General features: G+C 36.5%; 1 protein-coding gene across 1 annotated transcript; it reads left to right on the forward strand.

Annotated features, from left to right (window-relative positions):
* Positions 1 to 8,252: 8,252 nt before the first annotated feature.
* LOC119084517 (replication protein A 70 kDa DNA-binding subunit-like) lies at positions 8,253 to 16,399 on the forward strand. The gene is made up of 6 exons (XM_037194532.1): positions 8,253 to 8,354; positions 8,428 to 8,583; positions 8,658 to 8,842; positions 15,354 to 15,510; positions 15,564 to 15,765; positions 15,821 to 16,399. The coding sequence occupies exons 1-6, from the start codon at positions 8,268 to 8,270 to the stop codon at positions 16,117 to 16,119; spliced, it is 1,086 nt and encodes a 361-aa protein (XP_037050427.1). The 5' UTR covers positions 8,253 to 8,267; the 3' UTR covers positions 16,120 to 16,399.
* Positions 16,400 to 17,092: the final 693 nt, after the last annotated feature.

The following is a 17,092-nucleotide window of genomic DNA, read 5'->3' on the forward strand; positions in this document are numbered from 1 at the left end:
AGGGCGAAACCAACAATCCGGCAGAACATTTCAACTCGATCGTGGCGAAATTTGTGGGTGGAAAACGCGTCAATTTTTCCCTTTCAAATGCATATGGATACAGAGCTAATATTGCAGCGGTTCAATTCAATACAAAGAAAGCCTTGTCTGCACTTTATAAGACCAAGTTCAAAGAGGACGCTCCTCTTTTGGCGAAAAAAATTGAATGCAAAAGATTGCGGAAGGCTGAACAAGGAAAAGAAAGGCGAAAAATTATGAAACAGAACAAAATAATTCGCACGCCTTTCTGCAGAGTAAAGGACCTTGGCTCTGGATACGGCCCTGATGCTCAAACGGCTGATATGTCTGCAGCGGATTTTGAAAACGAAAAGACGATTCACCTCGAGAAACTAAAGAATTATCAAGCCAATAGAGTATCGATTGAAGAGCAGACACGAAACAAACAGCAGTCAAATGTGTGGAATGAAATCGCTCCAAAAATTCTATTGTCCCGAGATTTCGGAAACATCTGCAAAGCGAAATCAATGTCATTATGGGTAAAAGAGAAAACTCAGCGGCATTTTTTTGAAACGAAATCTGCAAAGCATCAGAAGGAATCGCAACCCGTAGCTCTACAACAACTGGGCGCGGAACAAAATTTGGACGTTAGAGCTATTGGGCTTGTGATCGATAAAGATCATGACTTTCTGGCTGCATCTCCAACCGGTACTGTAAGTGACACCGATATGATTGTCGAAATTCAATGTCCTGTGGCTATCACAAACATGGACCCAAACGATCCAAATGTCTTGGGTGAGTATTTTTTTTTAATTAAAATTGGGACAACGTTTTTGGAGGGGTATCGGGTAATTTGGCACACCGCACACGGAACAAAAAAATGACGTTTCTAAAATGAATTTTTCACGATCTCGCACTCGCAAATTTCATACTAAAAACATTTGTTAGCCCTGTCGCCAACGTAATTCTCTCTTTTACGAAATTTCGGTAAAACGAAACTGTGTGCGAGTTCCCTTTTTTCGTAGTTGAAAAGTGTGTTGTTTAGCACAGTGTGCCAGATTACACCACGCCTTTGCGGCCAGAAATTGTGTCATTACTGTCTCGCTCAAAATCGGTTTTTCACATTTTCCTTCCGCAAGACATACCGTACTGTCCTGCTGCTGTCTTCGGCTCGAAATACAACCTTCCCACACAGCTCAACAAAAAATGTACCAGCAAGTCACTAATTTACTATTTATATACCTAAAAGTGTGAAAAGGTATCTCAGTTCGATGTCTCGTAAAAATCATAAAATTCATAAATACTCGTAGCCAACAATTTTATTTAAAAAAAAAAAACTTGAACCGCTCTGCAAAACATGAGCTTAGCGACTTGTGTGCTACGCCACTCGGTCACTACGAGAACATATTTGCGAAGCCTTTTCGTTGTGCAATTTATTCCATCGCCATATTCATAAATTGTAAATAAACACCAATACACACAAGACTGACTTGTGTCGATATTGCTACCGAATTTTTATCAAGTTGGACTGCTGTTAGTACAAAAACTGCCACAACGAAAATAAAATCAAAAAATTTTGTATAAAAATTCGAATGAAACACCTCAACACGTTTGCTAATCAATTTGTGTTTTACATGAACAATTTCAATATCACAGCGTAGTTGATGTGGTTGATGTTCTGCCGGAACATTTTATTGTTGCAACAGTGTGAGTAAATCGTCAAATTACACAAGATTGAAGATTGCAAGATGTTTTGATAACCGAAGGTATTTGCTATTTATCGTTCAGTGGTGTACACCCTTGTGGTGTAGTGCGTAAGACGCACGACTGATGTTTTGCAGATCCCGTGTTCAAATCGCGCTGTGTACCGATTTTTTTTTTTTATTATTTATCGAATTTCGACAAAAAATATTCTCAAAATGCAGTGACTTATAAATAATGTTGCGCAATACACTGCCTAAACAATCGAGCGGAGATAAATCCACCGATCACAACCAAACAAATTGGCAATAATGTATTTGAATTCGGCAGCCCCAATGGCGTAGTGGGTTAGACGCTAGCTCGCAAAGAATTTGAGTTTAGTTGCTGCCAGTTCGATTCCCCAAATCGACAGTAATATTCCCTTGTCTTACACGTGTAATGACATTTACGGAATGATACACGTGTAGGATATAGATACAATTCTACACGTGTTGGCTTGCAAATATAATTCTTAGTAAGAGCTGGAGGGGCAATTTTTTTTTTATTCTGTTTGAATTTGTCCTATGGTTTGTCAATTTCACGACATGGGACAGGAAGCAACTAAACACAGATTGTTTTTATGCCAATCGTTTGTCGAAGCTGGTGAAATCTAGTACATCTTTGGGAATTTTACTTGATTTCTGTAATTATATTAGTATGTTCTTCCGCGATTGCAGGTGTGAGCCAAGCAGAGTATGTGCTATTGCACACATTCAAAAATCGCAAACGCCGCGACGTCTGTTTTATCAATATTAGGAATTTCGTATATGTAACAAAATGAACTTTTGTTTTGTGAACCAGGGGTCGAAAATCAAATCCAATTTCTGATATCAAATCAATTTTGATCATCAATAAAGCAAGCGTATTTATCACATAATCGATGATCAATTTGGCTGACCAGGATGATCATCGAGTATGTGATAGTTACGCTTGTTTCATTGATGATCACTATTGATTTCATTTTCATTTTCGAATCCTGCTGTGAACTGGTGTAAATAGATAGACAAAGTAGTGTTCCTTGTATCTTGTATACCTAGATGATATGGCTAGATCAAACCACAAATACCGTACACCCAACAATATGTTCTGGCAACCCCAGTAGAGCGTGCGTATTTGTGATTGATCCCTTAGTTTGAAAGTGTCAGTTTTTACGTTTTACTTTTAAATATTAGAAAATCAGCATTTCGTAACAAACTCAATTTTTTCAGCAAAACTGAATTTCATGGCACTGTCGGGCGAAACGAACATTTACCAGCTCAAACGAAACGACAATATTTACTATGACATACAAGGCCAGTTACACATCTGTGACAAGAAAACTTGTATGTTTGTCATATGGACATCGAACCGATACAAAATGTTCATCGAAAGGGTCGAGAAAGATGATAATTTCTTCAACGAAAAAATGAAGAATCGTCTGATTTCTTTTTATAACGATTGGTTGCTGCCCGAAATAATTGATCCGAGAATAAAAAGAGGAATGGCAATCAGAGAGCCAAATAAATAAAAATGTTTGTAAATATCATGATGTTGAATCGCATGTAAAGAAATATCGTCTGAATTACACATTACACTTTTCCGGAGGTGACAATTTTCATTTCAGCAATCCCTAGAAAGTCAATGATGATCATCCATATTTGTTCAGTTTTATCTTAGCTAGTGAGTGTAAGCTTGATTTCTCTTGATTGAAGTATGTTAGTCAAAATTTTTGCTAAATTTTACATTATCAAAGGTCTAATTGAGGTGGATAGTGATTTGCAAACCTTGAGATAAAAATTTTGTTGAGCCAATATGCAGAGTAAATTCGTTGAGTACAAATTTTATAGAAATTATAGAAAAAGTTTTCGATTTCATTGAAAAACATTCTCCTTAGCCAGTTATGGATTTCATCACTTCACTCGAAAACACCCAGATCATAATTTAGGTTTCATTGCAGATTTGTTTGCATTCAGTTTGTAAGTGATGTATCAACAATAAATGTAAGAAAAGGCAATTTGCATTGCTTGATGAGGTAAAGAAGAATTTATTCAGCGACTGGGAAGCTATACTTGGCGTTTTTGTTTTTGTGCAAACATCCAAAAAAATGTTGGAAAAGGCATTTTTGTGGAGCTACTGACCTCTACTCGGCTTTGTAAGTACTAAGTTCGTTCCTACTTTACAATATAACATGAACTATAAAGGAAATCCTTGTCAATTGAAACAACTAAAAAATTGTGCAATTATTTATATGAATGAACAGAACCATCCTCTTTATAATATGTTATTCTGATAAAAAAAACCAACTCGAAAATGCTCCTACGGTTTCCAAACGTATTTTATTTCAAAAATTTAAATTTGGTACGCGAAAATTCAGTGCGAATCATGTAAAATTCTTTTATTGAAATTGCATACACCAAAAATAAGCGGTATACAACATCAGAAATATAATTTTTACGTGAATTGGCTTGAATTTTTCGTATTATATCGAAAATGTTCAGATCTAATTATATAAGAAACATTTTAGTATTCACAGAATGTGTGCTAAAAAAAATTTACAGTGTAATCACCATATGTGCATACATTCGGGACATGTTACAAATGTCATCGAATGAACGATATTTTTATTTTGGCTGGAATATTTTTATTTAGTTTGCGACTAATTTCTACTGTTTGACGCGATGTTTATGTTTGTTACGAGTAAGGTTTGAACTTCCATATCGAAAAAGAGTAATTTCCAATCTATGCATGGACAATAATGGTCATAATTTCAACTTTAGTTCGTTGGGCCTGAGTACAATGGCCGTACGTGTAGAGCTTTTTTGGAATGCCGATTTTATTATTTTCTTGCGATTTTTCTAAAAAGTAGCCCAATGTCTGTATAATATAGACATTGAATTTTCATTTAGGCTAGCCATCGTTGAGTTATAGCCAGAAATAGACCTATTTTTCTATGTACTAAAAAATGGAAAATCGCCACCAAAACGGCGGTTTTCCTGAAGTGCTCTTAAGTGATTTTAAAGTAATTTCGTCGTTGGGTGAAGGGGGTTATGGGAAAGTTTATTTAGGAGTTAATGTGAAAGGACGTAATGGATTTAAAGAAAATGAATCCGTTGCGCTAAAGGCCATTCCGCGGAAGCATACCAAGAGCATTTCCCGGGAATTGAAGGTAAGTTTTCATGTGTTTCAGTGATTTGGTGTCCATATTTGAATATTTTTTTGATATTTGACCAGATGAAATATCAAGTTGATATTTGACGAAATCAAATATCAAGTTGATATTTGACGAAATCAAATATCAAATTGATATTTGACGAGATGAAATATCAAATTGATATTTGACGAGATGAAATATCAAGTTGATATTTGCCAGATGAAATGTCAAATATGGATCATTCCATGCACGTTGAGTTTTACAAATAAGGGTGAATGGTAATGACGTATGAGCGAATGAATAATTAATCTTTAATGTGTGGATTGCATTCTCGAGTCAGAATTAAACATTTAGAACCTAGTACTTCGCACTCGATATTGTATTGTTGATTTTCTCGAACTAATAATTGCTTATGACTTGGGCAAAAGTTTTATTAGATAGATTAGTTTTAGATTCTTAATGTGTTTTTATTACTTGAAGCAGTATACTGCTATGTGTATAAGTATGTGCATGAGTATATGAATAATTCTTTGAAGCAAGAAATGATTGAACGTATCTGACTCGGAAACAAAAAAAAATTTCGCATCTTATAGTTGTGACTTTGATCCAACTATTGTAGCGTATGGTTTCTAAATTTTAAAATACACAAAATTTATTTAGGTCAATAATTTCAAAATATAAATAACAAGAATAATAGTCGCTACATGTGTAGTGAGTTGGTCAGGGCGCTCGCTCACAGGGCTAGATGCGCCACTGTTTGCAAGTAAGACAAATTAATCATTAAACTTCAATGTGTGATTGCTGTGTATGATAATTTAAACAAGCTTTGTGTTAGTGCTTTAATTATTGATGACTCGGGTAATAGTAATAGGTTCTCAATATGTATTTTATAAATGTATTTCAGTTTAGCTGTTTTCACTTCAGTGAAGGACCAGCTAAATAAACGATAATGATGTAGAGGAAGTGACAGACATTACTTCACATGAGAGTATGGGTATGGTAAGCTAGATACTGGCATTATTTGGTGTCGATTTTTTTAATTTGTTGTACAGGACGTCACCAGGATCATTTTCAATCATGGGAATACAGGAAGTATTTTTAAGAAATTCTTTCCCCATTTGTTCAAAATTTTCCTTAAGTTTCCCAATGCGTCATATAGTAATCCACATCACCACAACAACTGTTTCCTTTCAAATTACATGTCAACCTCACATCAGATTAACATAGATCATGAACAAAGTTCAAAAATTTAGAACAAAATATCATAGATCAATCAAAATTCATCTCTCGTGACATAAACATAAATGAGTTTGAGTCTATAACTCAGTATAAATACCGTTAAGAAGATAGCGCTGCTGCAACATCCTAAAAAACGATGAAGGACTTAGTGACCTGTTCACATCTAACGCATTCGACGTCTTTTATTTTAGTTATTAAAAAATCTTCCGATCCATTCACATTTAACGCCGTAAGCATCAGACCGATGTCTGAACGGTCTCACTGTCTCGCGGTCATTTTCACTTCAATAGCGGATCTGGTTTTTACATAGGCTTACACGCTGGGAAGAGTTGGGATCGCGATTAGGACCTCCGCAATTATCTCCTAGCAGATCACGCCTCTTCGACCGGTCCTACGTTCACAAACTCAACATATCCTTTCTTTCCGATTAATGTCGATTTTCAAATGAACTCTTTGTCACGTCCACACAGAATGGTATTTTTGCTTTCATGCGTACCTGAAATGTGATTCCAACGTTTATTCAATTGACTCCAATGAATGTGACTCCAATGTTTACTCAATGGCAACGGTCCATCTGAGTACCATTTGAGTTGGTGGAATGAAGTGTAGAGTTATTGAATGGGTAGCGAACCCACATGAAGACTAGTTTCACTCCAAATATTACGTTTGAGTGTAGTATCATTACAAACACAAGCCCGATTTACAAACTCTGTGTTCGCTCAACAAATCATGAACAAAATTACGATTCACTCTGATTATAATGCAACTATTCCATTCATTACTATTCCATTCATTACTATTCCATTCATTACTATTCCATTCATTATTCAACTATTCCATTCATTAACCCTTCATTAACCATTGAAAAACTGAAACTTCTTGATGTGCACGAAGAGCAAAATTCAACTTCCTTTAAGAGCTCTCCAAGAGACCACAGTTTTGCTTTTTCTAACTGATATTGATAGTTGAATTTTGGTCTGCCTGCACCTTTAATACCTTCGCTACAATTTTTACTATTTCTCTTCAGAACTTGCGAAAAGTGAAAGGTGAAAAATTCCTTTCACAATTGTATGGAGTCATCGTGAACCAAGTAACTATCTGGATGGTTATGGAATACCAGCAAAACGGCAGCTTACTGGATTACATGAACAGTCGACCAGACAATATTCCGGTGGAGCAAGCGCAACAGATTATTGTGGATATGTGCATTGGGCTTCATCATTTGCATTCGATGTCAATAATACATGGCGACATGAAACCCGAAAATGTTTTACTGAATGGTCGAATGCGTGCTCAGTTAGCAGATTTTGGCATGAGTCTGCCCATCGAACCTGGTCGGTTTTACAACAACGTTTGGGGCACAGTGGACTACCAGGCCCCCGAACAACTTATCCAGAATGGCCTGTGGGACGAGCGCGTCGACTATTTTGTGGTTGGTATCATTTACGTTATGATGACCGCAGGAATTCATCCATTCGGTGTCATCGAAAACGAAATCAAAACAAACACAATGGCATTGCAGTATCGAATGCCGGAAGTCCCGGCTAACGGATGCTTGTTTATACATTCGACATTATGCATCATGGAACACCGGTTGGATCATTCCACAGTGCTCAATCATCAGTTCATCCGTCCATTCGTGAACGTGGCGAGAGGAACATATTCGAAGGACACTGTCATAATTCCGAACGTCGGCGACATAGAGTTCATCGACAATCAATATTTTTTCGGGAAAGTCACAGGTTTGGAGGTGAGTCACCCCTTTAAAAATTATTGACAGATTCATAGCCTGCAAAGTAATTTTCTTATGAAATTGTAGGAGCCCACACTGTGCACTACTATAAATGCCGGCACGCAGACGTCCTGGATCGATAGTAACATCGACTGGCAGGCAATTGAGACAGAACTTTCGATTATGATGCCGCCGCCAGAGACCACTGTGAGTCAATATTACATTTTAAGGGGTCATTCAAATAGTGCGCACGCTGTCGAAGGAGGAGGGGGGTCAGACGAAAGAGTGCGCTTCATACATTTTGAATTTTTATTCCATGTATTTTCGCGTGCAAGGGGGAGGGGGGTCTAAAAATCGGCATTTTTAGCGTGCGTGAAGTAATAGATTCGTACATTTGTCTTATTGCAGGCACAAGTGACTTCAACGTCCATGCAAAGTATCGGTTCACAGAAAAACGAGCTGTATGGGAGTGGATCCAATGTAATTGTCATTGATGTTCCTGTTATCCAGTCATTTGTGAGTCATTAATTTCTAAATTTTATTATGGTTAGGTTCTCAATTTAAATTGAATGTGCTATAATTGTAACAGGACATTGCAACACAAAAAACTGCAACTTTCGAAAAGATGGAGATTTCCTGTTACGAGCAGACCGTGTCCGATGATGAACCGGTTGTTTCCGCTGACGAATTTTTAGTGGACCGCACTGGAATGGATTTCAATGAAAACAAGAAGATCAGCAACAAGGTGAGTTCCATTCAAATTCATGTTTCAAAAATCACTTCATTCATCATGCCTCATAATGATTTTCATAATTTCAGAAATTACGGGCTGGACTGTGTCTGCTGAAAGACGAAATGAAGAAATACATTCAAAAAACAACATTGGCGAGAAGCTCACAAATAGTTTGGTTTCAGTCGTTCTTCCACATTCGATGCTGTGCGTGCCGTAAACTGATCAAGACGAGAGAAAAGTACAGAGGTGTGAAGGACGTCAATGTTAATTGGTCGGCGCTGCCGTTCCGCTATCATTTTGCGAAACACCTACCGAAAAAAAATCGTTAATTCATAGAGCTACACCTATATCCCTTTCGTATAACAATTGATTGTTCCTTTGTTTTTAAACCTTGTATATAATGTTTTCATAACCATTTCATAACACTTGTTAATCGTTGATAATAAACAGAAAAAATTCTAAATTTTGATTGAATTGAAGTTGAATTAAGGGCCGTATGAAGAATACATCGCCAGACGGTAGGTCGTGTCTGCATAAGTTGAAGAAAATTTGGAAGATAAATATCATCTAGCGAATAATTGTAATTGGGAGCGAGCGGAGCGAAAATTTTTGATGAGATCCTAGTCAAACTAAAAGTTCTAGCCAAATCCTTTCTTTTAATATTTTTTCTGACACAATCTAGCGCACCCCTAAAGGGATTTTTAGGGATAGGTAGACCCACAAATACACAGTGAAAAACATTGATGAAAAACTTCTCATTTAGTCATTTTCATTCTGTGATTCTACTACTTCAATTTTTTTTTTAAATTCTAACATTTGAGAACCCGATATTTCTTTTGATAAGGAATTCATCCCGACCTTTAAAAACAAACACACAAATCATGAAAATCGATACAAATGTAATCAATTTAGCGTTGCAACGTTGAATTAATTTAGCATTGTACACAATTGACGTAGATTTGCGGTGGATAGGTCAAGAATTTTGTATGGTAAAAAATAATTATTCTGTATGGACAAATCGTAAGATTCGGTACGCATTTTGTGTATATGCAATGAACAAACGACGGACAATATTTAAGGATCTTAGCTCATGGCCGTATTTTGATTCTTGCATTGTCAATACTTTACACATGAAGCCAAATTCATCACACTCTCGAGAGTGCATTCTCAACGTCAATGCATTCTCTCAAAAATAGGCCATATGATACGTTCATGTATTATATGAAGGGAAGCTGTGACGAAATTCCATTCCCAATATATAAAATGAGAATAACCAATGCAAGGCATGGAAGTTGCATTACAAAAATTATAGATGATAAGCGAGCCTCTCGTATGAAAATGTCAAAACAATTAGTGAACGAAAAGTATAAATATATTGTAATATCCTTAAAAATGTTAAGGAAGTTTACGCTAGAAGAAAGAAATAAAGTGGAACAATTTAGTGGTAGAAGAGGTGTGCATACTTGAGGGGTAGTGTGTGGTCACACTGTGATGAATCTCACGTAGTATTTAGGAATTGAAAGATACATACACAAGAAATGTTATTACTTTCATGATTCACTTACTAACATTAAATGATACTATTTTTACCATCTATGCATGCGATAGAGCGCTCTTTCCCAGATTCAAAGTCGTATGTGCAGAAATCATTTCTTCTTCTTCTTCTTTTTCAGCCTGTTTCTATCCACTGCTGGATGTAGGCCTCTCCAACTTCTTTCCATTTCGTACGATCCATTGCCATTTGCTGCCAGTTTGTACCTGCAATATTCTTAATTCCGTTTGTCCATCTCTCTGGTGGTCTACCTATAGCTCGTCTTTTATATAGTCGCCAGTTCATGATCTTTTTGGTCCAACGTTCGTCTGTCCTTCTTGCAATATGTCCCGCCCAGCTCCATTTCAGAGATGCTATTCTTTCCATGACATCAACGACCCTGGTTTGTTGTCGAATCCATTGATTCGTCATTCTGTCTCTGAGTGTTATTCCGAGCATACTCCGTTCCATGGCTCTTTGTGTCACTCTCAATTTATCTTCGGATGCTTTTGTTAAAGTTAACGTTTCCGCCCCATAAGTGAGCACTGGAAGGACACAAGTGTCGAAAACTTTGCGTTTCAGACTATTATTCATTTTGCTTTTGAAAATTAGTCTGAGTTTTCCGAACGCTGCCCATGCAAGACCAATCCTACGTCTTATTTCTGCAGTTTGGTTGTCCAGACCTAACTTCAGTTTATGTCCTAGATATACATAGCTGTCGACTCGTTCAATGACAGTGTCACCAATTTTGATTTCTCTATCGTCCCCAATATTACCAATAAATTGATGAGTTATTGTACTAATACAGAAATAGATAATCAATGGCGGATACGACTCATTTCACGTTATAATTATTTGGTATTTGCATCTATCTTGGATGTGGTTGTATTAACTGGTACCATAGTTGGGAAAACAGGATACTCGCAACAATAATGACATTTAATTTTTTCCTTCGGACGAGAAACACTTTTAACTATATTGTCCATAGGACTCATTGTTGTTTTATGAGGCATGGTTGATGAAATGGAATCTTCGCGACAATAATGGCAATTTTTTTTTCATTCGATTTTTCTTTAGTGTTATCCCCGGAACTTTTGCAAAGTGACAAAGTTTTCGCATTTTTCTCATTAAAGCTAATCGGCTTTATATAAAATTTTATATAAACTAGTTAAGTTAAGAATTTCATCAATATACGTCGAATAATTATATTGATTATTCTTCTTCTTCTTCTTTTTCAGCCTGTTTCTATCCACTGCTGGATGTAGGCCTCTCCAACTTCTTTCCATTTCGTACGATCCATTGCCATTTGCTGCCAGTTTGTACCTGCAATATTCTTAATTCCGTTTGTCCATCTCTCTGGTGGTCTACCTATAGCTCGTCTTTTATATGGTCGCCAGTTCATGATGTTTTTGGTCCAACGTTCGTCTGTCCTTCTTGCAATATGTCCCGCCCAGCTCCATTTCAGAGATGCTATTCTTTCCATGACATCAACGACCCTGGTTTGTTGTCGAATCCATTGATTCGTCATTCTGTCTCTGAGTGTTATTCCAAGCATACTCCGTTCCATGGCTCTTTGTGTCACTCTCAATTTTTCTTCGGATGCTTTCGTTAAAGTTAACGTTTCCGCTCCATAAGTGAGCACTGGAAGGACACAAGTGTCGAAAACTTTGCGTTTCAGACTATTATTCATTTTGCTTTTGAAAATGAGTCTGAGTTTTCCGAACGCTGCCCATGCAAGACCAATCCTACGTCTTATTTCTGCAGTTTGGTTGTCCAGACCTAACTTCAGTTTATGTCCTAGATATACATAGCTGTCGACTCGTTCAATGACAGTGTCACCAATTTTGATTTCTCTATCGTCCCCGATGTTGGTCATGACTTTTGTTTTCGATAAGTTCATCTTGAGGCCAACTTTGTTTGCCTCTTCACTTAACTGTTGTAGCATAAGCTGAGCCTGACCTAGATTCGCTGCTATCGGTACAATGTCATCAGCGAAGCGGAGATTGCTCAGGTACTCTCCATTTATCTTTATTCCCATTTTACTCCAGTTTAACTTCCTAAAAACACTCTGCAGAATCGCCGTGAATAATTTCGGTGAAATGGTGTCACCCTGCCTTACACCTCGGCCAATTCTGAATTTCTCCGTGCTCTTATGAAGTTTTATACATGAAGTAGCATTTTTGTACACATATCGAATTGTGTTGGAGTACCTTGAGTCTACTCTACATTCGTCTAATGCGTCCAATATCGACCATGTTTCCACTGAATCGAAAGCTTTTTCGAAGTCTATGAATAGCAAGACTATGTCGATGTTGTATTCACGACACTTCTCAATAAGCGTTCTCATCACTTGCAAATGGTCGTTTGTGCTGAAACCAGATCTGAAAGCAGCTTGTTCAACAGGTTGGTAGAAGTCGAACTTGTTAGTGTTCCTCTTCGTAATGATTTTCATAAACAACTTGTAGAGTGTTGACAATAGGCTTATGGGTCGGTAATTTTCCAGCTTTGTTATGTCTCCTTTTTTATGCAGCAATGTAATTACCGCATTTTCCCAAGCTTCTGGTACTTCTTCCCATTGGAGACATTGATTAAACAAAGCCGTGATTGCCTTTAATAAGGAGTCTCCACCTAGTTTAATGGCTTCCACTGGAACACCATCTTCTCCGGGAGACTTTTTGTTTTTCATCTCGGCTACTGCGGCCTTGACTTCATCAACAGTTATGTCGGGCATATCCTCCGATCCCACGTTTCTTATTTTTGGTCTATCTTCGGTTTCTTCCGTTGGACTCTGTCTTGCTGAAGAAAACAAATTCTCATAAAATTCTGTTGCAATATTTAATATCGCATTTCGATCCGTTTGGATCGTTCCTGTTTTGTCTCGTAATTTGAAGATTTCTTTTTTGGCGTTTGTCATTTTTCTCCGTAGGACTTTCATATTGCAGTTAGCTTCAATTATGTTTTGAGCCAATTGGACATTATATTTTCTTTCATCTGATCTCCTTGCTTTGTTGATACTTTTAGACAGGTTCCGGTATTCCACCGAATCTCGTCCTCCGTTTTTTACCAACTCTGCTCTGCTTGCGATCAGGTCTAATGTTTCTCTGCTGAGTTTTGATTCTTTTCCTTGGACGGATTTGCATTTGGATTTCATGAAACCCATTATTGTATCGACGATTTTGGTATTCAATTCGTCCAATGTTTCACATTGATTGTTGACGTTATCTAATTCGGCAGTCATTTTCGTAGCAAATTCTTCATTTTGTGTGTAAAGCCGTTGTACGTCAATCCTTTCACTTTTTTGAACTAGTTGTGATCTTTGAAATCTGGTATTTAACGTGACTCTTGCACGAACCATTCGGTGATCACTACCTGTTGAAAAATTGTTTAGGACCGTAAAGTTCTTAACGGTTGACTTACAGCCAGTTATGATGTAATCGATCTCATTTTTCGTTACACCATCTGCACTAGCCCAAGTCCATTTACGTTGAGGCTTTCCTGCAAAAAATGAATTCATTGCGTACAAATTGTGTTGCTGTAGGAAGTTGAGTAAAACATTTCCACGCTCATTTCTTTGGTCGTTGCTAAAACTGCCAATAGAAACTTCGGAGTCTTCTTCTCGTTTTCCCAGCTTCGCATTGAAATCACCGATGAGATATTGGTAATGTGATGGGTTTTCGTCCAGAGCTTTCTCGACATCTTCATAGAATCTTTCTACTTCTTCGTCATCATGGGTGGACGTGGGTGCGTAAACCTGAATTAATTTGACACTGTATCTGTTATTTATCTTCAGGCTTACGTATATCACTCGATCGGATATGCTTTTCGTGTGAGTTATGCGATCCGACCACCGCTTGTTTATGAACAATCCGACACCGTGCATCAGCATCTGACTATCACTTCCTCGGTAGAAGAATGTATGCCCTGATTGTAATTTCAGGCATTCCTCTCCAGGTTTTCTCACTTCGCTCACTCCCACAACATCCCATTTTATCTTTTCTAGCTCTTCTTCCATTTCTTGCATTTTTTGTCTTGACGACAATGTTCTGGCATTATATGTGGCAATGTATAATTCGTTGTGGCTTCGTTTGAAGGTTTTTAGCATTAAAACACCACGCTTGCTACTGCGGGTTGGTGAGTATGAAAGCTTTACTTTGCTCGCCCCCGGTAATCCCCGAGCTCTGACCCGCGCATTTCTGCACGTACCGGGACCACAGTGCCTATCAAAGTGCACAGTGCCCGACGGAGTACTGTTACTCTTTTTGAACATTCTTTTCCATAAAGCTTTGCCCATTCTTTTGAACCTATCTGAGCAAAAGGTTATTGACGTCTTTTAAAGGACGTCGTTGAAAAGCTTAACCTAGTAGCTAATAAGAATTCTGGGATCGTTCTATCCTTGGGCTTCCTGATCGTGTTGTTTCGCCTCAACGTTGGTCCCTTAACCCCAATTCTTTCGGCTTCCAACTCACGATTCATTCAGCCTTAAGATTGATCTATCTAATCCTATCTTATCTTCTGCTACGTCCTCGTTAAACTTCATTCCCTCCACTCTTTTTCAAACTGGCTTGGGACAGTCTTTGGTTATGAAGAATACAAAATAATAAAGAAGATTATTATCAATTTGATACTCAATTATCAATTTGGTATTTAAATCTCAACTTGATAATGATTATCAATTATCAATTATCAATTGATATCAATTATCAATTATCAATTATCAAATATTATTGTAATAAATAGGCAAGCATTGGATATAATTCCATCAGTTGTTGCACAGACGTTTAATTGTACGGACTATCATCGATATTAAAGAAGGCAAAATCATCGAAAATTATCGACTGGATAATCAAATATCATTTGAGCGAGTGGTAAACTGTATGGAGTGTCAAGATTTTGATAATCGAAGACACAATTGTTACTTATAATCGAGAACAGTAATAGTGAACTATCAACGTAGTCAGTTTTACATTCCAAGTGAATATCAGCATTTAGGTATAACGCTGATAGTTTAATATTATCTTTATAGTTAATTAGCTTGAATTAGCTAACTATCAACATAAGAGTACCTAGTTTATGAGTCCTATTTTTTATTTTTAAGAATTTTAAACACAGCTCAAAATATGATTTCAACTTTTGGAAAAAAACTGAAAGTGATGCCGTTGTCGGTGCAATTTCTATATCCGAACTTAACTTCGGAATGTGGTTAGTTATAATTTAACTTTTTTCTTCTAATTGTATCCACAAATTGATTTAGTTTCAATCGACCAATTCAATTCCGAGTGTCATTTAAATCTGGAAAGAGATCGTCTAAGAATGGCGATATGTTTAATTTCCATATTGCTGATCCAGATGGTGAAATACAAGTGACTGTGTTCCCAGAAGAAACTGCTTCTTTTTTTGATCTAATTGAAGTAGTCAATTCTTTATATTTTTTGTGGCAGAATAAGTCATTCATTTCTTTTAGTTCAATCGCACCTTCGAATTGACGAATTTCAATGTTAAAAAAGAGGATAGTAATTTTCCGCTATTCCTTGGAAACGGAAAATATATTTGTTTATTGGGAAGTTCCAAAATCGAAGCCCTTGATGATAATATAATTAGCGAACTGAAGTTTAATTTCGTACCAATCGACGGAATTAAAAATTTGGAACCAAATTCGAAATGCGGTAAAATTTGACTTGTTAGGCATGATTTCCCATATTCAATGTAAATTTTTCGCAGATGTCATTGGTATCATCGTTAAGAATTGGGGGAAAGAAATTATTGGAGACAATAAAGTGAAACGTGATGTGACTATAACAGATAAGAGCAAAGAATGTATAATCTTGACGCTGTGGGGAGAGGAATATGACGAATTTGATTCCGAAGAAATCCCAATAATAATTCACAATGGCGTCGTGCATGACTACAATGAATCACGAACAATTACTTGTGCCGCACGCACATTGTTTTGGCGTAATCCAAGCAATTCTGCTGCCGAAGAGTTGAAGTTATGGTTCGACGATGAAAAATTTGATTAAATGAAAAATACTTTCAATTTGCTTTGAAAAAAAGTTGAAATTTCGTATTGAATGAATGAATTCTTTATTTATACATTATGAAATCTAAATTTTACTAGCTATTACGTCAGGGTAATCTAAATTAAATCAAACCAGGACTTCATTGTGTGAGCCACTTTCAAGAAGTCAATCGTTTTTTAAATTATAAATATCCTGAAATAAATTCAAATATTATAGCAATAGTTATTTCAACAGAATGATACTATTTTCATTAAGAAATATTATACATTGATTCTTTTCAAATAAACTGAAATTTCATTTATTATTCAATTAATTTTATTTAAAAGGATGATAAGATACAAATGGAACAACGATACTTGACAAAACAGACAGAAACAAACAGAAAAAAAAAACTAAAATAAAAAACCAGGATCGAACGAAGTTCATATCTATCCAACCTCGTTACTAATTCTTTCTTGCGTATCAAAAGATCTTCCAATCTGTAAGTTATATTTACACAGCTAGCGAGATAGTAGAAATGAGCGGTATCGCGCCGGAGATGCGATGGTAAAATACCTACTATTTTAAGAATTGTAGAAGTTATTTAATTTGATGTTGATGAGAATGATTTCACGAATGAGAAGTGATTTCACGAAGTACAAGACATGTTATGTGTGTGGGTGCGAATGTGTGAAACTGTGAAGTGAATACATTATGAAAGGAACGAACAAATGATTAATTTGATAATTAATTATCAGATTGATAATCAATTATCAGATTGATAGTTAATTATCAGTTTGATAATTAATTATCAGGTCGATATTTCATTAATAGACATTTGGAATATATATGGGAGAGTAGGTAGATATAAATAAGCAAAGTACATAAATAGTCTCATCATTCATTAAATCACTATCCAATAGACAACATCTCCGCTACGTTAGAACATACAATTTATATACGCAAAGTTTGATGCATGAATATCAATTTGATA

This window comes from Bradysia coprophila, unplaced genomic scaffold (assembly GCF_014529535.1).
Source record: "Bradysia coprophila strain Holo2 unplaced genomic scaffold, BU_Bcop_v1 contig_744, whole genome shotgun sequence".
In the NCBI taxonomy this organism is placed as follows: Eukaryota; Metazoa; Arthropoda; class Insecta; order Diptera; family Sciaridae; genus Bradysia; species Bradysia coprophila.

What these genes read in the sequence shown, in the direction of transcription:
- LOC119084517 (XM_037194532.1), top strand. Translation starts at nt 8,268, where the DNA reads ATGCAAAGTATCGGTTCACAGAAAAACGAGCTGTATGGGAGTGGATCC. An exon ending in TTCCTGTTATCCAGTCATTT is followed by an intron (nt 8,355 to 8,427) that starts GTGAGTCATTAA and finishes TAATTGTAACAG; the next exon opens with GACATTGCAACACAAAAAAC. An exon ending in ACAAGAAGATCAGCAACAAG is followed by an intron (nt 8,584 to 8,657) that starts GTGAGTTCCATT and finishes TCATAATTTCAG; the next exon opens with AAATTACGGGCTGGACTGTG.